This window comes from Geotrypetes seraphini, chromosome 8 (genome assembly GCF_902459505.1).
Source record: "Geotrypetes seraphini chromosome 8, aGeoSer1.1, whole genome shotgun sequence".
Lineage (NCBI taxonomy): Eukaryota > Metazoa > Chordata > Amphibia > Gymnophiona > Dermophiidae > Geotrypetes > Geotrypetes seraphini.
In genome coordinates, this window is record NC_047091.1 from 90,596,850 (window position 1) to 90,618,195 (window position 21,346).

The 21,346-nt window shown below is 42.7% G+C and overlaps 1 protein-coding gene across 3 annotated transcripts in view; it reads left to right on the forward strand.

Moving 5' to 3' along the window:
- Nucleotides 1–21,346, forward strand: part of LOC117365650 (disintegrin and metalloproteinase domain-containing protein 10-like) — a 129,255-nt gene that overhangs the window by 95,263 nt on the left and 12,646 nt on the right. For all 3 annotated transcript variants that reach the window (XM_033956263.1, XM_033956264.1, XM_033956265.1), the window contains 4 exons: nt 1,749–1,920; nt 3,313–3,457; nt 7,142–7,325; nt 18,346–18,445. In XM_033956263.1, coding sequence (XP_033812154.1) covers nt 1,749–1,920; nt 3,313–3,457; nt 7,142–7,325; nt 18,346–18,445 — 601 coding nt within the window. The remainder of the gene's footprint in view (nt 1–1,748; nt 1,921–3,312; nt 3,458–7,141; nt 7,326–18,345; nt 18,446–21,346) is intronic.

A 21,346-nucleotide genomic window follows, 5' to 3' on the forward strand; every position in this document is an offset into this window, starting at 1 on the left:
ACTAGAAGCAAGTTAAAATGACATCAGTACCTGGAACTTTTAATGTGAAATTCACTGCAGTAACTCTTAGAGTGCCTCTGCTTTCTGGACTCAAATGTCTGTGTTACCATCTGAAGCTGCTTGGGCTGAGAATTTTTCAGCACCACCTCGTAATAAAGGCTAGAATGTACTGGGGGGTTTTTTTAAACATCTTTTGGTGGTAGAAAAGGGTCGGTGACCACTGAGGGAGTAAGGGGGGATCATGCCTTAATCCCTCCAATGGTCACCTAGTCAGTTTGGGCACCTTTTTAGCATTTAGATGCTTTTAAAACAGGCCTAGCTCCAAATGTCTATAAAAAAAAGGTTTGATTATGCCTTAGAAGCGTCCAAGTACTAAGCCCACACTTATCCCTCCCAAAACACGCCTCTAACACAACCCCCCCCCCCTCCTAAAGATTTGGATGTACTAGAGACAAAACAACCAGAATGACTTCTAGAAAGTCTGCTTTGAGAATTCCCACTTGGATGTTTTGACTAATAAGACGTCCAAATGCTGGTTTGTGCTACCAAGGGTCTAAAAAGAAAAGGGATGTTTTCTTTTAGTAGCCTTTACACCCTAGACAGGTCACTACTAAACATGACCTTTCAGTCCTGTCCTCTACTCCCAGCTGATAATCAAAAGAAAACACCAAGCAAAACCTTAGGCTGATTTCTCCCCTAAGCATCTAACATTTTTCTATACCTTATATGTGTCCTACCTTACTACAGCATACTCCTCACTGGCAATGCATCAACCTCCATAGAGGCTTCTTCTTCTGTGCACAGCCTAGGCCACAGTCTTCTGCAAGGGGGGAGGTAAAATGAAGGGAGATGGGCTGCTGCTGGACAGGGGGAGCAGTGAAGGGGTGCTGTTGGACAGGGGGAGGTAAAATGAAGGTAAAAAGGCTACTGCTGGACAGGGGGAGCAGTGAAGGGGTGCTGCTGGACAGGGGGAGGTAAAATGAAGGTAGAAGGGCTGCTGCTGGACAGGGGGAGCAGTGAAGGGGTGCTGCTGGACAGGGGGGAGGTAAAACGAAGGTAGAAGGGCTACTGCTGGACAGGGGGAGCAGTGAAGGGGTGCTGCTGGACAGGGGGGCAGGTAAAATGAAGGTAGAAGGGCTACTGCTGGACAGGGGGAGCAGGGAAGGGGTGCTGCTGGACAGGGGGGAAGGTAAAATGAAGGTAGAAGGGTTACTGCTGGACAGGGGGAGCAGGAAAGGGGTGCTACTGGACACGGGGGAGGTAAAAGGAAGGGAGAAGGGCTGCTGCTGGACAGGGGAAGCAGGCAAGGGGTGGTGGTGGACAGCCGAGTTAAGAGAGAGACAGAAAGAAAGAAAGAAAGAAAGACAGATACACACATCTATTCTAGCACCTGTTAATGTAACAGGCTTAAAGACTAGTTACCTATAAATTTGTTGAAGAGATGAGTCTTCAGTTGCCTTCTAAACTGAAGGTAAAAGTGAAATATAGAGCACAAATGCCTGAAATCGTTGTCATACGTAGCAGCCTGAAAGAAGAGATGATACTCATGAAATCTTTTAAATATACAGCCATTGGCTGATGGAAAAATGAACAGAGCGTGGGCTTTTCCCAGATTTTTCTGGAACAACGAATAACAACTTAAAAAAATCAGAAAGCATTAACAATAATTAATTTGCAATTAGTCTTCCTGCCTGCCATTACTGGATTGTTTTTTTTTTTTAAATATGAGTGCTTTCTCTCTTTTCCAGCATGATGAAGGTACAGAATGTTCCAATTTCAATGCAAGCTCCAAAGAAGGAAATTATCTAATGTATCCCTATGCTATGGATGGGAATCAGTACAACAACGATAAGTTCTCTTCATGCAGCATAGCATTCATTGCAAATATTCTAAAAGCAAAGAAAGACCAGTGCTTTGTCGGTATGAAAAAAATATTTTATGCTGGATTTGCTTCATAGCTCATTGATTTTAACATAAACCATCTAAATATGTGAACTCTACAGGGGGCAGTTTTCTGTAGCCTGCTTAGGTGCAAAAATGTCTCAGGTAGGCTTATACATGAGGACCCGGTAAGCAGTTTTCAAATGAAATAACATGTGCATTTATTCTTTTGAAAATGCATTAGCACCAGTTTGCAAGCATAAAATTCCCTGTGGACAGGGCTGTCCCGACGGCTGTGTGAGTGCTGCAGCTGCGCAGGATATAAAGTAGGGTTACCAGATGTCTGGATTTCCACGGACATGTCCTCCTTTTCGAGGGCATGTCCGGGGGTCCGGATGGCTTTTCAAAACCTGGCACTTTGGGTTTTGAAAAGCTTTCCAGTCAACATTGTATCGGGAAGGGACATCCGCGCATGCGTGGACGCAACTCTGGGGGCAGGGCTGAGGGTGGAATGTGGCATGACACGTGGAATGGGGTGGAACTAGGTGGGCTTCAGGTCTTGGCCATGGGTCTGGATTTTCCTTCTGGAAATTTTGGTAACCCTAGTATAAAGGAGATGGGGGAGCAAAAATCATGTCCCATTCATTGTCAACCCTGCAGCACAGTGGGCAAGATGAGAGCACTAGGGGGCATGTCACACAGAATAGAGAATGACGAGGGGACAAATTTTTCTCCATCCCCGTGGGAACTCATTTTCCTGTCTCGTCCCGGCGAATTCTTTTCCTGTCCCTGCCCCATTCCTGCAAGCTCCGTCCTCATCTGCACAAGCCTCAAACCCTTTAAAATCATAAGTGGCAACATTCTAGAGCTCAGATTGTGATGTCATAATGCCTCATTCCACCAATGCCTAAGCTCTGTCCTCATCTGCACTAGCCTCAAACTCTTTAAAATCATTAGTGACAACATTCTAGAGCTCAGATTGTGATGTCATAATACCTCATTCCACCAATGCCTAAGCTCTGTCCTCATCTGCACTAGCCTCAAACTCTTTAAAATCATAAGTAGCAACATTCTAGAGCTCAGATTGTGAATTCAAGCAGACCAGTCCAGAGGCCTGCCCTGTAGTCTAAAGAGTGGGATCCTTATTGATTGCTCCATTTTAATTTCTTATCTAATGTATATCTTAGTAAACAAGGTATTTCATTTAGTTGATCTACATACTCTTTGTTACAGGAATTACCCCATTCAAGCTCAACTATGGCTGCATAGTGCCTTTATATACTGCCTTTTTATAATGCAGAGCTTACAGCTCATTGGTCTCTGACTCCATCTGCTGGTTGACTCACAAAACTTATGCCTTCTAGACTGGTCTGGTTGGACTCAAAGAAAGAAAATGAGAAGGAAAGCCCAAATTTTCCTTTATTTCCCTAGAAAGTGACCGTCCAATCTGTGGAAATCAAATTGTGGAGCCAGGAGAGGAATGTGATGTGGGTACCAGTGACTCTGACCTTTGCTGTTATGGCTCCAGTGCTGCAGAGGAATTGCAGTGTAGATTGAAACCGGGAAAAATCTGCAGGTATGACTCAAAATATTCCAGTTTCTTTTTTATACTGATCAGACTTCAAGAATTTTCACTAACAGTAGTTACTGTGCATGGTGCAAGTTCTCAGCAGTGCTAGGATCCAAGACAATGGCAGAGTAGATGGCATGAGGCATATTTCAGCTGTGCTTAAACGTAATGGCCCTTTGTTTAGAAGTCCTATTTGCAATTTAACGTATAAATAGCAACATTTACGCATGTATATCACATAAACTTGTAAAACGCAATTTTAGAAAGACAGTGGGGGGGATCAATATTCAGCATTTTGCCAACTACCACTGGCATTATGCCCATAAATTCAGTGCTGGACCACGTCCAGGCTTCAACATTGGATTTATGGGTTTCTGGCACTGGCTGCACCATTTCTGGTTAAGCGTGATACAGTGCTCCCCCGGTCATTCACAGTTGGCAATTCGCAGTCCCAGTCATTCGTAGTATTTTACGGCCGTGAATGACCGGGCAGGAGAGGGCAGCCAGAGAGGCAGCGAGTGAAGGAAATCACTTGCTGTATGCTCCGACCGCCTCGTCCTGCACTAAAGTCGGGCCTCACCAATCAGGAGCTGCGTGTTTGGATTGTTTTCACTGTGGAACATTGGGTCTTCCATTTTTTGTTTCTCAACTAACTGGTTAAGTGCCAGTTTTGAAGAAAGGTTCACCGATCCATTTAATCCATCCAGTTATAGATCAGTGTCAAATCTGTTTCATGTTGTTTGTTGTCTTCTGAATTATTGTATTGAAAGTATTGTTATGTATGTTATCCTCTGAACCATTGTGAATGTTTTAAATTGTAAACCGCTTAGTTATAAGCGGTTAAGAAATTTTAGAAATAAAATAAATACACAATTAACTGATCATCTTGATAAGACATTTGCTTTGCATCCAAGACAATCTGGATTTAGAACAGGCCATAGCTGTGAGACTATGGTAACATTTTTACTTAGGGCTAGATTCACTAAGCCCACCAATCGTGTTTGTGATCATGAACCAAACCGATTTTCTTCCAACCCGATTCACTAACCTCTGCTCCGATCATCCTCCGATCGATCCCGATCCGTGCATGCAAATGAGGGGAAAGGGCATATAAGGTAGGCAGGCAGCGATTCACTAAACAAATCTGGGACACCGACTGGGCTGGCTGGTCAACAAAAGAAGTGACTACTGGGGACCAGTCGCTCACATCTTTTCCGACTGTCCTCATCCTGAAATCCCAGCCCTGCAGCCCATCAAACCATCAAAAAAAACCCCAGCTCTCAGCTGCTCTGCTCGAACAGAGATACATCGCCGCACTTCCCTTCAAGAGCCCTGCTCTTGCCGCCCTGACTCTCCTGCTCTCTGCCGTGTTTCCCCGCAGTGTGAGCCTGTGGTTTTAACCCATGGGTTTCAAAGTGGGGTTGCACTGCGGGGAAGGGCGGCAGAGAGCAGGAGAGTCGGGGCAGCACAGACTTCCATTTTGGTCTTTTAGCCTGACGTCGCACTGGGCACAAGCCGCAAACTTCTCCTCTGCAGCCCCCCTTGGTGAAGAAAAGGCCATTCCATAAGGCTTTCTGCCTTGAAAACATTTTATGGAGACCACAGGGGTTGCAATTTCACCACTTAAATGTGCCCCGATTGTTTGAGCCCCTGAAGTTAAGCAGTGTGCTGGGACTTATCTCTATTTTTCTCTTGTTCCAGCAGAGAGTATGCGCAGACCATCTACAGGCAAAGAAGATGGTCTGTACATGTGTCGGGATCGCTCAGTAGCGATCCATGCAGTTGGTGGGGAGGGGGGGGGCATTCCTCCAATCGCTCCCATTTGAATATTGTCCCATCATGAATTGGTCGGCCTGCCACGGATCGGACATGGATTGGTCATGATCAGGCAGGTTAGTGAATCTGGCCCTTAGTGGTTTCTGCTATATTAGATTAAGGATTAGTAGTCTCTTTGAACTCATCCTGTGCTTTTGATCTGGTAGATCACATTAGGCTGTTAGGACGACTATCTGAAATAGGAATCTCAGACACTATTCTTAAATGGTTTGGCTCATCCTTGAGTAATCTTGCTTCTTGGGGAAAAGTAGGGCCGGCCACATCATCCCTCACTCATTACCTTTTGGAATCCCTGAGGGCTCAATTCTTTCACCTGTTTTATTAATACAAGTATATTTCTGAATCCTCTGAGAATCCTTATTCAGAACTGAGGTATCCATTTTTATTTTTATGCAGGCAATATCCTGCTAGTTCATCATAAAGATTCGTTAAGGCCTGGCGGTACATTGGGCTAGATTCACTAAGCCCACCGATCAACTTCCGACCACTTACAGACCCCTTTACGACCCGATTTCCCTCCGACCCGATTCACTAACCTCTGTCCCGATTGTCCGATCCGTGCATGCAAATGAGGGGGAGCGGCATTCATATGCAGGCAAGAAGCGATTCGCTAAAATAAAAAAGCAACACCGACTGGCCTGGCCGATCCCAACAATAAGCGACTGCTGAGGACCAGTCGCTGAGGTCCTTTCCGACTGCCCTGCCTTCTGCTGCCCAGCTCTCTGCCCTGCTTCTCTGCTCTCAGCCCCGATCTCCTGCCGCCCTGACTTGCCGCCCTGCTCTCGCCCCAACTCTCCTGCCCTTCCTCTGTACTACAAGCATGTGGTTTTAACCCGCGGGTTTAAAGCGGGTTAAAACCACGGGCTCGCGAAGAAAAAGTAAAAACAGCTAGATTTAAAAATAAAGTTTAAAAAAGGGTCGCTGATCATATGCATGCATCTACAGATGGTCTGCGCATGCATCGGGATCACTAGAGAGCGATCCCGACAGTCGGATGGGGGCGTGATTCCGATCGCCCTCATTTGTATGAGGGCAATTCGTAAATCAGCTCCCTGGACACAGATCGGATCCCTCACAGATCGGATCTGATCCATGTCCTTTGTGAATCTAGCCCATTGTCATTTGTTTCCTACAGTTTCCATGACTCTTATCATAATCCTATAATGACTCTGTGTGCCTTAAGCTAATTAATTTTTCTTTAGAATCTGCCTAAAGATACTTACAAAAGCACCTGAGGTCATCTAACTTTAGGCGTGGCTGTTTGCATCAAAGGAAACAATTATGCGCATATCTGAGAAATGCCCCCAATCCACCCATGACCTCACATTTCCACACACCCCTTTTGGTGCCATGCGTAAATTAGAGACGCAAATCGTGTACTTAAATTTACATGCATAAATTTAAATTAAAAACAAATTAACACTAATAATTGCTTGTTAAGAAGCCAATTATCAGGGCTAATTGCTTTGTTATTCATCTTAACCATTCTCTCTGTGAGAAGCTCCCCAGCCCCTGTTTGTCTGTCTAAATTAGATTGTAAGCCCTTCTGAGAAAGGACTGTCTATTACATGTTAAATGCACATATACAGTGCTGCATATAGTGCCTTTCAGCGCTATAGAAATTATAGATAGTAGTAGTAGTTGTAGGTTCTGGGGAGGAAATGGACATTAATAGAATTGAAAATAAGTCCCTCGCGCTTGAGGTCTTGCTGCATCAGTAGTAAGACTAGCATGTAAAAATCTTGAGCAAACCACTGCTCTAAAGCCTCGTGCAGTTTACTCCATCAGCCCTTTTGTCTGCTTTGCATGTATGGTATATTGATATGCTCTTAAATTAATTGTCAACTCTTGTAGCGCCAGCCAAGGACTGTGTTGCAACCACCTATGTGATTATAAAACACAAGGAACTCTTTGTCAGGAGGAGTCTGAGTGCAGATTTGAGAGTTACTGTACAGGAGAATCGGCCAAATGTTCTATGCCTGCTCCAAAAGACAATTACACACTCTGTAACATTGGAACAAGGATATGCTTGAATGGGGTAAGTGAAAAACACAGCTGCATGTGGTTAGGATGGTAACATCACTTCAACAAAAGGGTAATCACAATAAAGGGCAACCAAAACCAGTTTTATCGCTTTCAACCAAACCCAAATCTGTGGCTGAAATTCACTGCTTGATTTCAGCTGAAAATAAAATTGGCCCAGCCCCTGAATGGAAACAGCCCCTCCTCCCTCCCTCCTCCCACTGAACTAAGGGCAGGATTCACTAAACCTCCAAACCGTGCATGATCCGTTTCCTATTGCATGCCGGCCAACTGATTCAGTAAAGGTCTGCATGCAAATGGGGATGATCATTAACACGCCCCCTACCCACGGCCAGAGAGATCCCCGCTCATGCGCACATCCTGACAGTAGTGACAGGAGAAGCAGCCTCCTGTCACTGCTGTCAGGCCTCAGCCCAGCCCAGATCTCTCTTGCCTGCTCCCAGACTCTCTTGCTCTCTGCCGCCGTTCCCTGCAGTGCAAGCGGGCCTGCACTGCGGCGAATGGCGGCAGAGAGTAGGAGAGTCCAGCGAGCAGGGAAGAGAGATCGGGCACTGGCCCAACACACCAGCCCTGCTCGACATCGGCCCTCGCCCCCCTCCCTGCATGGCCCTCCATGCACAGCCCACCTACCCCCAGCACAAAAAAGTTGGGAACAGGAGGGATGCTCGGTCCCTCCTGCTCCTAGTCCGCCCACCCCTGGTCGGCCCAGGCAGTTGGGCCCTGCCCAACCACCCTGGTACCTTTGCAATAGTTGGGAGCAGGAGGGGTGCCCGGTCCCTCCTGCTCCTTCTGCCAAGGATCGCCATCATCTTCGGGAGCAGGAGGGGTGCCCGGACCTTCCTGCTCCTTCCACCGCAAAAGAAAATCCATCTTCGGGAGCAGGAGGGGTGCTTGGACCCTCCTGCTCCTACAGCGATCTTTGGGAGCAGGAGTGAAGTCTTCCTGCTCCTGCTCCCCGGGGCTGCCACTGCGCAATAGCAGCCTTAGGCCCCGCCCTGGCGCATTATCTGATGTACAGGGAGAGGTCTAAGGCCCTGATTAGCTGAGGTGCCTCAGGCTCCTCCCTTTGGAGGGGCCTAGGGCACCTCAGCCAATCAGGGACTTCCTTAGGGAGGAGTCTAAGGAAGTCCCTGATTGGCCATTGTTTTAGTCAGAAGGAAATCTGGTCATAAAGGGCTCACAAACCGATCGGTACATGATCGGTTTGCTTAGTGAATCTAGCCCTAAGAGCTCAATTTGTTTCCTTTCTCTCTCCTTCAAAAGAAGAAATCCTCTCAGTACAACCCATAAGCCTCCCACTGGGCTTACCATACCACCCTGGTGGTCTAGTGGCTTGTAGGAGCATAAGAGTTACCAGTATCTGTTCCACCTAGCTGTAATGGTCACAATGAGCTAGGACAAAACTGTTTTTACCTACTGTCTCTATTACAGAATAAACATCATACACTAGTTTTGAAACAATTTCTATTGATGACTAAACATAGCCAACAAATGAAACAGAGAAACAAATCAATTCAGATCAAGAAACAACACAGAAGAAAATGATCAATACAAAAGTCATCAAGGTTTTCCCCAGCCCACCCCCAGACCTCCCAAACCAACAGGAATACATCCCCAGAGAAACCAAGAGAAGCCACAAGGCACTTACGCTCTTAGCACCTCATGGTAAGCCCATAAACCACCCCTCCACAGAATCCCCCCTGCCCTCCCCCCAAACCCCAACCTAACCCACCCCAGGTGGGTGTACACTCAGTTGCAGTTTATTCAGAATACAGCTGTTTCTTTTTAAAACTAGCTATGGCCTTTATTAGTAAAAGAAAGAAAGTTATATTATTTATTTACAAAAAAAGATTAAAAAAATACACTTCACCATGGGAATAAATATCATCCTGCCTTTCAGAGACCGTGAAACCCTCTCTACGGCCTGGCAAAAGAGATTCCCATGAGATAGATTGCTAGGCAGTGAGCACCTTCATTCCACAGCTGAGCTTCGAAGATAGCCACGTTGAGAGGATTATTTTATACACACAGAGCACAGGATGGTACATGTTCCCAGAATATGAGGATGTTACATCTAGGTTCTGCTTCTTGTCATCAGTATGTGAAAATTCAGATACCAAGCGAATACTGGGCATACACAACCGATATTCTGACTGAATAATCAGTTCCCAGTAAAGAATTCACAGACACTGGCAGACACAGAGTTAGACAAAACAATGGCCAAATATCTTGCCTATGAAACTATACAATGTTATCCCTAGGCTTATGAGCCATGTGTTTGGGCCTAATAAGCAGCACTGTTATACAGTATCCTGTTTTCAACAGTGGCCAATCCAGATCACAAGTACTTGATAAGATCTCAAAGAGTAAAACTGATTTTATGTTGCTTCTCCTAGGAATAAGCAGTGGATTTCTCTAAATCTATCTTAATAATGGCTTATGGACTTTTCTTTTAGGAAGTTATCCAAACATTTTTAAAACCCTGTTAAGCTAACTGCTTTCACCACATTCTTTGACAAGGAACTTCATACTTTAATTACACATTGAGTGAAGAAATATTTTCTCTGGTTTGTTTTAAATTTACTACTTACTAGCTTTGTTGCATGCCCCCTAGTTCCTGTCATGCCTGTTCATACCCATTCCAGTCCCAAAATGTCTTCTGCAACCTCCAGTGGCAATCTTGCAAGATTGACACTGGAAGTTGCAGCATCCATTATGACTGCAGAGACAGCATGGGTAGGAACAACTAGAGACTGCGCCTGCCCCTCTAAGTAAGGTTACCAGATTTTCCTAAGGAAAATCCGGACCTATGGCCAGGCACCCGTGCCATCACCGTGTTGCGTCCACACATGTACGGATGTCCCCTCCCGACACGATTTTGACAGGAAGCTTTTCAAAACTCATACAGAGTGCCGGGTTTTGAAAAGCCATCTGGACCCCTGGACATGTCCTTGAAAATCCAGACGTCTGGTAATCCTACCTCCAAGCTACTAAAACTCCAGAGTGGTATGACGTCCAGCGTGCTTGACTTTAAGAATAAATGGGACATCTACGTGGGATCCCTACAGAGGCCTAGTAAGGCACTCAGACTTGATGGGGTGGGTCAGTAGAGTGGGCAGACTTGGTGGGCTGTAGCCCTTTTCTGCCTTCATTTTTCTATGTTTCTATGGTAGGCCTGGGGGATTCTACAAATGGGTTTGGGATGGGGGGACAGACACTTTCTATTTGAGGGGGAAGAGAGGGAGGAAGTTGAGCTCTTTCGGTTCTGGGAGAGGGGAAGCGAAAAGCCACGGAGTAAAGGACTAAAAGTTTCAATTTCAGCTGAAAATGCACCAGCATTTTTGGCTGAAATCGAAACAAGGCTGATTACAGATTTCAGGCTGATTTTAGCACTCAAACCAAAACCAAAATTCATTCCGCTTCTAATCCATGATCATTTCTGTCATCTTTCTGTGACTTATTCTAGACTAAGGACTTTGTTCTTGTTGGGGAGGTTGTAATTCCCTTCCATCAATTTTACAAACTTGTTGATACAATGTACAGTAGTATAACACTGTAAATCCCAGGAGTCAGACGTTTAAACTAATATCCACAAAAAAATAAATAAACATATTGTATTCCAAAGAGTATAAAAGATAACTAAGCTACTGATATGTTATAATACCTAAGAGCATGGAGTGATTTGGCTGCAGTTGAAAAGGACATTGTAGCAGATAAGTTTTTGGCTTTTTCTAATGGACATTTATTATCGATTTATGTATTTCTGAACACTCTTATTTGAACACGAAGGAATATGTAATGTAATGTAATGCTTAGTTTTGTATACCGGGTCCTCAATCTGGGAAAGCTCGACTCGGTTTACAGTGGTTAGATAAGATAATAAAAATATAAAACAGTGATTAAATTATACCACTGTAGCAGAGATGGAAAAGAAATTAATTACCAAAGTGTTTGGTAAACAGAATGGTTTTCAAAGACTTACGAAAGGATGAAAGAGAACTAAAACTTCGTAGAGAAAGTGGAAGATCGTTCCAAAGTTCGGTGAACACGAAGGGCAGAGATTGATCAAAAGCTTTGATTCTTTTGATACCTTTACTAATTGGACAAGATAGCTTAAATTGTTGATCGCCCCTTGCGAAAGAGAATCTATAGAGATTCCAAGATAAAGGGAGTAGCGGAGAGAAAATTCCAAAGAGAATTTTGAAAATAACACAGGCACAGTTAAACTGGACTCTAGAATACACAGGAAGCCAGTGTAAATTATAAAGTAATGGTGTTACATGATCAAACTTATATTTCCTGAAAATCAATCTGGCAGCAGTGTTCTGGATCAATTGTAATCTAGAAAGACAGTTTTTTGTTATACCAAGATAGAGGGCGTTACAATAGTTTTAAGAGTTTCAACTTTTGCAAACTGATACTGATGTGATATTTATTAACATCTGAAATAATAACTTTTAAATTGCAATTAAATGTTTGCACTAATGGAGCTTTTTTTATGACCAATGATAATAAAGGATCTTGAGATATTTTAATTTGAGAGCAATTTTTGCTGTCTTTTTCTCCACCTAAGATCATCTCCACCTCTAACTATACCTACTTTGACCTTAGACGCTGTTAGATGCCTCATTAGACGCAATTAAAACACCTACCTTCATAGGTGTATACTTTTTTTTAAAAATGAGTTTTTAATCGGTTTTCCATTATCGCGCTGATTAAAACCAATTAAAGCAATTAAGTTAGGCAAAGGTACTGCGCCTATTGCTGCCTAACTTATGGCGCTATTTATAGAATATGACCGTCGGGGCCAGATTCTATAAACAGTGTCTACATCAACAGATGTCTACAAAAATGGCACCGACTTTGGCGCTGTTTAAAGAATTGCGTAGCTAATGGCGCCTACCAGAAAATATAGGCATCTTCAATATAGGCCAGCATTTTACTGGCCTACATTGCAGACACCAAAATTCTTTTGAGAACCGTGTCGTAACAATGCCTAAGGTCATCTCCATCCCTAACCACTCCTACCTCGACCTTAAGCACCATTAAACATAGAAACAGGATGGCAAATAGAGGCCAAATGGCCCGTCTAGTCTGCCCATCCACAGTAACCATTATCTCTTTCTCTCTCCGAGAGATCCCATGTGCCCATCCCAGGCCCTTTTGAATTCAGACACAGTCTCTGTCTCCACCACCTCTTCCGGGAAACTGTTCCATGCATCTACCACCCTTTCTGTAAAAAAGTATTTCCTCAGATTACTCCGGAGCCTATCACCTCTTAACTTCATCCTATGCCCTCTCATTGCAGAGTTTCCTTTCAAATGAAAGAGACTCGACTCATGCGCATATACATTACGTAGGTATTTAAACATGTCTATCATATCTCCCCTCTCCCGCCTTTCCTCCAAAGTATACAGATTGAGATCTTTAAGTCTGTCCCCATGCGCATTATCACGAAGATCACACACCATTTCAGTAGCCTTCCTCTGGACCGACTCCATCCTTTTTATATCTTTTTGAAGGTGCGGCCTCCAGAATTGTACACAATATTCTAAATGAGGTCTCACCAAAGTCTTATACCGGAGCGTCAATACCTCCTTTTCTCTACTAGCCGTACCTCTCCCTATGCAACCTATCATCCTTCTAGCTGCCTTAGTAGGTGTCTACCAGCACCTACTTTTTTTTTAACGAGCTTTAATTGGTTTTTATTGGTGATGTCAATTACTGCGTCGATTTAAAGCAATTAAGTTAGACGGTTATAATGTGCCTACCACTGCCTAACTTACAGTGCTGTTTATAGACTCTGGCCCTCAGTGTTTATGTTGTTTTTTAATGCTCATTATCATCTGCTTTAGTATTAGTGGGATTCAATAAGTAAATCGAGGTCAATATTCAAAGTGATTTAACTGGCCAGAAACAGCTCCTGTTCAGGGTTATCTACATTTAACATAGTAACATAGTAACATAAGAAATGATGGCAGATAAAGGCCTGCATGGTCCATCCAACAATCTCATACTCATCTAGGAATTATTTGTTTTCCTTGCTAAGTTCCTTCATAAGATGTCCTCCCCTCTCCCCCCCAATAAGTTTCACGTTTTATTAAATCTTGATATACCGCTTGACCTTCCTAAGCGGTTTACAAAGTACAATTTATATAAAGAAAATAAAGAAAAAAGGGGTATAATGTACATGGTTAAAATATTTAAAGGTCAAGACTACACGTGAAACAAAAGGGAAAAGGGACGGGGTTACATTGCCTAAATTAAAAAAGAAAAGAGGGGGGCAGGATAAAACATAAGGGTGCAAGGGTAAAAATAAGATTAAGCTCTGAATCTAAACTTCATACGCATCATTTTTTTTTTTTAATCTTTATTAAATTTTCAAACTACAATTATGCATGCAAATAATTCATGTACATATAATAATTACAAGAAAAGCACAATAAACTTACAGATATTAATAAGCAATTATTTTCCCCCATCCTCCCACCTAGTAATCAAGAAAATAAATACCCACAAGAAACTACCTAAAAAAATCCTCAATAAATTCCAATGCAAACCCCTCCCCCTCCCTCCCACCCTGGATTTGTATGTTTAAAGGTCAGTAAAGTTTGTTATCATTCCTTACAAAATTTAGCCAATGGTTCCCAAACATCCAGAAATTTCATATAACTTTCCTGCTGTATAGTCATCAAACGATCCATTTTAAAAGTATAACAAAGATTCCCACCAGAAAGTGTATTTTAACCTATCCCGGTTCTTCCAATTCTTCAATATAAGTTGTATGGCAACCCCTGTCATTATAAAGAGAAGTTTGTTATTCCTAGCAGATATTTGGGTTTTAGCTCTCATTAACGTACCAAATAGGATGGTATCGTACGTCAATGCCACTGAATTTTCCAATATTTTGTTCACCTGATCCCATATGAATCTCCAAAATTTAAGTATCAAGGGATAATAGTACAGTAAATGGTCCAATGTCCCGGCTGCGAGATGACAGTGCCAGCATCTATTAGACTTTGAACTAACTATCTAATTTCTGTAACCAAACTGTGATGAGCAAGACCTGTACTTGAATGATATAAAATACACCTGCTTGCTCCTGATCTGTCTTGCCATTTGCAGGACACAGACCATAGAAGTCCGTCTGGCATCGGCCACATTGCCCCAGTGCTGGAGTCGCCATCAAAGCTAACTCTAGCCCTTCCCTATTTGTCTTGCCATATACGGGACAAATCCCGAAAAAGTCCGTTCAGCATCAGCGTCACTTCCCCACTGCTGGCACTGCATTTCAGCATCACTCCTCCACATCATAAACGGTTAATGTCACTGATTATCACCACAAACTGCTGAAGAGAAAGCTGGCTATTTTGTGGGTGGTCCAGGGGTGGAGTTTGCACTTACGAAGTTAAGTGTCAATATTCAGCACTTAACCACCTAAATGGCCATATTAGACCGCATAAAAGTCAGTCTTTTCTTTATGTGGTGTCGCTTAAATGGTTAAGTGATAGATATCACATTTTACTGCATAAGAGATAGCAGGCCACATAAACCTGGATGTTCAGTACTGGTGCCTGGGCATGGTCAGACATTGAATATCCAGGAATAATGCCAGTGGTAGGTAAAAAAAATGCTTACAATCACCAGCTAAATATCTACCCTACTCCTTTTGAGGACATGTCTAGGGGTCCAGATGACTTTTCAAAACCTGGCACTTTGTTCGGGTTTTGAAAAGTTTTCCTTCAGGCAGGAGGGCATCCGCGCATGTGCTGCCTGAAAAGAACAGGCAGCAGGGGGCGGGGCTGAGACAGGATTGGGGGCATGATGGGGTGGAACCGGGGCGTGACGGGGCAGGGATGGGTGGGATGGGGTGGGCAGGGCAAGTCTAGGGGGTCCGGATTTTCCAGACAGAAAATCTGGTAACCCTAACCGTATAGTATCTTAAAAGTGATTTGAACCTCACTACCAAGAGAATCCAAGAGAGAGCTAGAAGAAATTTCCTTTCACCTTCCTAAAATTGAATGTATTTTTAAACTGCTTAGCATGCTTTTAAACCACTTAGCTGACCAGAAACCTTCCCTCTGATGTAAAATCCCAGTGTCAGAGAAAAGGCTTTGGGGTCAGCCGCAGGCAGCATGTAAGAACCATTGCCTGTGGCCTTTAGAAGACTGCGAGTTTGGCTGCACTGAATAATGAAGAAGGAAGGAGAAGGTGCTACATCGATGCCTGGAGCCGGGCCTGGAGGTACACTTTCACGGGAGGGGGAACGTAGGTGGGCAGGGATGGGGAGAGGGCAGGTACTTGGGTACCTAGGACCCACTGAATAATTAATCCTGCTCTGCTGGCCCTGGTACTTTGCATGAATTTCCAAAGGGAAACCATACATGTGCTTTCACTTGGAAAATTTGTGTGAAATATGTGAATTAATATTGCTTTTGTAGTTTGCACAGTGCAGGTAGGTGACAGGGAGAAAATTAGCATATGTACATGCTGAAAAGAACGAACATCGTGAGCCTTGCACCTACCTTTCAGAAGCTCCGAGGTGGGAAATTTTAAGTTCAAATGATTTTATTGAGGACAATAATAAACAAACCAAACATATCAAAGTCGAGTAAGAGACAATGGAACAGCTTCAACAGCAAGTCACTTAATCCCCCCATTGCCCCAGGTACATTAGATAGATTGTGAGCCTGCTGGGACAGACAGGGAAAAATGCTTGAGTGCCTGAATAAACTCAGGTAAACCATTCTGAGCTCTCCTGGGAGACAAAATTGAATAAATAAAAAAATAATAATGCAAAATCACCTAACCAACTATTCCACACTAACAGACCTAGGTCCAGGAGCAAAATCAAAGCACACCAGGGCCCTGGACTCTTATGGGCCCTGGAGCAGACCGTCTATCATCTTCCCCCCCCCCCCCCCACTCCAATCGGGAAACTGTTATATCAGAGGCATAATGTACAAAAAACACAGTCTCATAGCCAAATGCCAATGGACCACCATCCCCCCAAAACCAACCCTATTACATATTTCTCATGAAACTGCATTCTTTCCGTTGTATCTACTGGTAATTTTTTAAACTAGGCAACATTCATTATTCAAAAAGCCTACTTATCTTGAGTCAGCGCTTGTGTTTCAAAACAGCCAACGTGGCCAGCGTTTCGTGGGCACAAACTCAAACCCACTGCATCAGGGCCAAATAATTTAGGAAACAAGTCGCTGAAAAAGACACAAAAAAAGTTTATTTAGTGAACAGTACTAAAGTCTTACTTACTATTCACGATAAGCTCACTTACTTGCTGCTCAATATTCATTTGAAAGCGGTCTCAGATCAACAAAATGGCGACAGCCTCGATTTAAAAAGCTTGGTTGTGTACTGACGTCAGTCAGAGTATCAGATTACATTAGTGCAGGAATTCATTGATAAATACCTTGATCTCCACTATAGACTTTAAAGCAAGAAACAGTCTAAAACCACAGGTTGAAAAACGGCTTACATTTAGTAAAAATGTTGCCATTCTATTTGTTTATTCAGGCCATTGGGATACAATGTATCTAATCTACTAATCCAACGCTGTTCATGCTGGGCTAGCATACGTCTAAAATTGCCTCCTCTATTATCGGGTCTGACAATTTCTATGATGACAGCTTTTAATGTCATGAAATCATGTTTCCTTGTAATACAGTGTTTTGCTAATGGTGCTCCCATATTCAGATTTTTAATATTGCTTTTATGCTTTTTTTAAATCGAGGCTGTCGCCATTTTGTTGATCTGAGACCGCTTTCAAATGAATATTGAGCAGCAAGTAAGTGAGCTTATCGTGAATAGTAAGTAAGACTTTAGTACTGTTCACTAAATAAACTTTTTTTGTGTCTCTTTCAGCGACTTGTTTCCTAAATTATTTGGCCCTGATGCAGTGGGTTTGAGTTTGTGCCCACGAAACGCTGGCCACGTTGGCTGTTTTGAAACACAAGCGCTGACTCAAGATAAGTAGGCTTTTTGAATAATGAATGTTGCCTAGTTTAAAAAATTACCAGTAGATACAACGGAAAGAATGCAGTTTCATGAGAAATATGTAATAGTGTAATGAAAGAAGTAGAATGATAGTGTAGTGAAAGGAGTAGAATGATAGTGTAATGAATGAATTAAATAGAATGTTTTAATGAAAATAAGTTGAAAAACTAGAAAAAAGAAAAAAGAAAATATTAACTTATATTTAAAATAAGAAATAACTAATTTTCAGTAGATTTAATCTTTTTGAATAAAGTAAAGTAATGGGAGTAAGGCCAATGATTGGAGAATAAGGAGCATAAATAACTACGCTGAACACCCCAGTCATTGATTTCGACTACGCGTAGGCTCCATTACTGAGGCCGACTCCTGTTATTAGAATAGAACTTTCATTCACATGTTAGGATAAGTGGGAATTATTTGGTTTATAATATTTGATATAGCTTTTCCACTGGGGAATTTTGTATTTAGTGTGAAAAAGAACTTCACCACGTCTGTACGGAGTCCATCCCCCTCTAACTCCAGAGAGTGCCCTCTTGTTCTCTCCACCTTGGAGAGGATTTACAATCTCTCTCTCTCTCTCTCTTCTAAGTCAATTCCCTTCAATATCCTGAATGTTTCTATCATGTCCCCTCTCATTCTCCTCTTCTCAAGGGAGAAGAGGCCCAATCTCTCCAGCCCCTTACCGTACGGCAACTCCTCCAGTCCTCCAACCACTTTTGTTGCTCTTCTCTGGACCCCTTTGAGCAGTACCATTCCTTTTTCATGTACGGCGACCAGTGTTGGATGCAGTACTCCAGGACGCAAGTGGGGGCGCACTATGCCCTAGTACAGCGGCATGACAACCTTCTCCAATTTGTTTGTGATCCCTTCTTAATCATTCCTAGCATTCAATTAGCTTTTACTTACACAGGTAGCCTTCAAGACAGCTCTTCACATATTTTATAGCTTTGTATATTATACAGATCTCTGATTTCATTAGATTTTATTTTCTTCTACAGTTCTGTCATCAGTCGCTTTGCGTCAAATATGGTGTGGAGCAGTGTGACTGTGACAGCAGCTCAATGCGTGAGAAATGTAATTTGTGCTGTCAACTGCCAGGTAAGACAGTTACCATAAAATATTTTTACCACATGTACTAATTTACAGCATAGAAAATGAACTCCTTGCCCTATTTGTAGGATCATCCTTAGAGGGAGGAAGAGAGAATCAGTTGATCAGAGTAAAAGTAGACCGAATTTCAGTTTTGGTTTCGACACCAAAACCAGCCTGAAATCCATATTTGCTCCTATTTTGGTTTCAGCCAAAAATGCTGATGTATTTTTGGCTGAAACCAAAACTTTAGGTTTTGTCCCTCCTTCTCATCCAGAGGAGCTATATCCATCCCTTTATCTTTCTCTGCCTTCCTCCTGCTCCCCACAACAGAAGGATCCCACCTCCCACCTATGAGCCCCCTCCTCAGGACTGCCTTAAACTCTGCAGGTCTAATGGCCTAACTGGGGCAGGAGTGAACCCCAGTTGCTCCTGACCCTGTCTTCACCATCAAAATGGCTGCTGAGACCTTCAACAGCAATCACTTGAGACTGCTGTTGAAGGTCATGGAAACTATATTGAGATTAGAGACTGCATAGGCAGAAGCAACTGGGGGAAGGATTTGTCTGGTATTTGGTAGGGAGGGATGCCCTGCCTGGTTACAGGAAGAGGCAGTGGGTACCGTTCGGTGAGCAGGGCCAGGCCAGTTTCAATTTTGGCTGAAACCAAGCAGCAAATTTTGACTAAAACCTAAAAATATAGTTTCAGTTTGCTTCTAGATCAGAACCAAACCGTATACTTTCAGAGACCCTATGCCAGTGCTGTAGCCCTGCTTTGATGTTTGGCCTCAGTCAGAAGATCTGTAGGACATGGCTAAGAGCAACTCTGGCTTGCATAGTTAGTGTTGAATCAGCATACTTGTACTGGATTCATCTCTTCCTCCCTGCGCTATTACATATCATGTTGGTGGAGACCGGGCACCTCTGCCTTCAATACTTCTCTCACTCATTATTTGCAATTTGAAAATTTCTTAAGCCATTTAATTCTCTACTGTAGTTCCTGATATTCCATTCTTTTTTTAAATCACTTTAACCAACTTTCCTCTTGTTCTTTTCCTGTTTGTTTTTTCCCTATAATATTGTAAACCTTTCCTGCCCTTGTTTGCCTATTGTGTCCAGTTTTGTTAATTTGTCTTTGTCCATTTTCCTTGTTTGTCTTTATTGTGCATTGTTTTTATTTTTTTGTACACCGCTTTGATTTAACTTTTTTGTTAAAAATTGCAGTATATCAAATAAAATAACTGTAACTCTGCTCAATATCTCTGAGGGAACCTCCTCCCCAATGTTCAGTCTTTGGGCAGAGATAGAGCTAAATCATCCAGGGTCCCTAAAACCCCTGTTCAGCCCTGCTTGTTGGTTCTGTGAGTTATTTTTCACATCGATTAGAAATACAAATAAGTAAGCATCAATAAATTGGAAACCAGCATTTTCACCAACATGTCCATATTCAGTGTTGTTACCAATGAGGACACTATGCATGAGCTATTCTCAATAATACAGAAAGAGGTAACTTCACAATAACAATATATGAAATGTCATAACTTGTTAAACAACATGTAATTCTCTTAAGCTATATTGATGTTACTGACATTTTAGGGCTCTTTTTACTAAGCTGAGTTAGGGCTTTAACGCGCGGAATAGCGTACGCTATATTGCCCCGCGCGCTAGACCTTAACGCCAGCATTGAGCTGGCATTAGTTTTTCCCGTAGCACGCAGTAATTTCCTGCGTGCGCTAAAAACACTAACGCACCTTAGTAAAAGGAGCCCTTAGTGTTACTACCTAGTGATTTTTGTACATTAAAAATGATTGAGCTAAAATAATGTCATTCAAATGATACTATTAACGAGTCAGAATTTTGCAGTCAGTGTGAAGGCTCAAAGGCCCGGATTCTATAAATGGCGTTAGTATTGGCGGCCACCTAAAAAATGGCCGCCGATCGCATGCCCAGAAGCCCTCCCCCAATGTCAGTTCTGACATCGGAGAGAAGGTCCGGGCCAGCCAATCGCTGCTCATATTCAACTTTCTTCAATTTTTCTGCATCAATGCCGTTCGTAGAATCACGGTTGTTTTTAAAACCTTAAATGTAGGCCAGCTTTTTACAGGCCTACATTTAAGGCACCTGTCTTGTGCCCACGGAAGCGTCAAGGGTCGCATAAGGATGCCTAAGGCCACTTCCAGCTTAAACCATCCCTACGCCAGCCTCAGGCATCCTTAGGCATGCCTAGACACTTCTGTAGGCGTGCGAACAGCGCCTTCCACATAGACACTCTGTTCGCTGCATTGATTTTTATAAAAACATGTGCGTCCCAATTGGTTAGATGGACAGCGGTAGGATGCCTACCACCTCTTAATTTGGGAATGCTGTTACTAGAATCCAGACCAAAGTGTCCACCCCCAGATTTAACATAGGTCTTCAGTTGCTTTGGGAAGTTCTTAACAGCCTTGTTGATTGGTCTCTGGGGCAGGCTGCCCCAGATCATCTACAGCCCTTGATTGCTGTTCTGATCTGAAATGTGGTGTTTTTAAAAAAATTTATTTATTTATCAATTTTCCATTACAATCAAGTTAACACTTGTACAGAAAGACAAAGATAAGCAACAAATAAAGTACAATATAAATTATATCCTACTAACCCACTAGTCTGAGATAACTTAATATAGCTTAACTTTAACTCAAGTCCTCAATAATAGAACCAAAATGTAGAAATCAGTGAGATGATAACAAAGAATTAAATGTTTTTAAATAAATTATCTGTAAATTATTATATTATCAAATTCAAATTATTGTTTATAAAAATCTACATCACTGTGACATCATTAACAGTAAGCTGGTACCCCTTTTTTTTTTCCTTCAAACAATGGTAGTTTTATAGTTCAAACATTTTTGAATGAGTGAAAATTGCTGAGTGG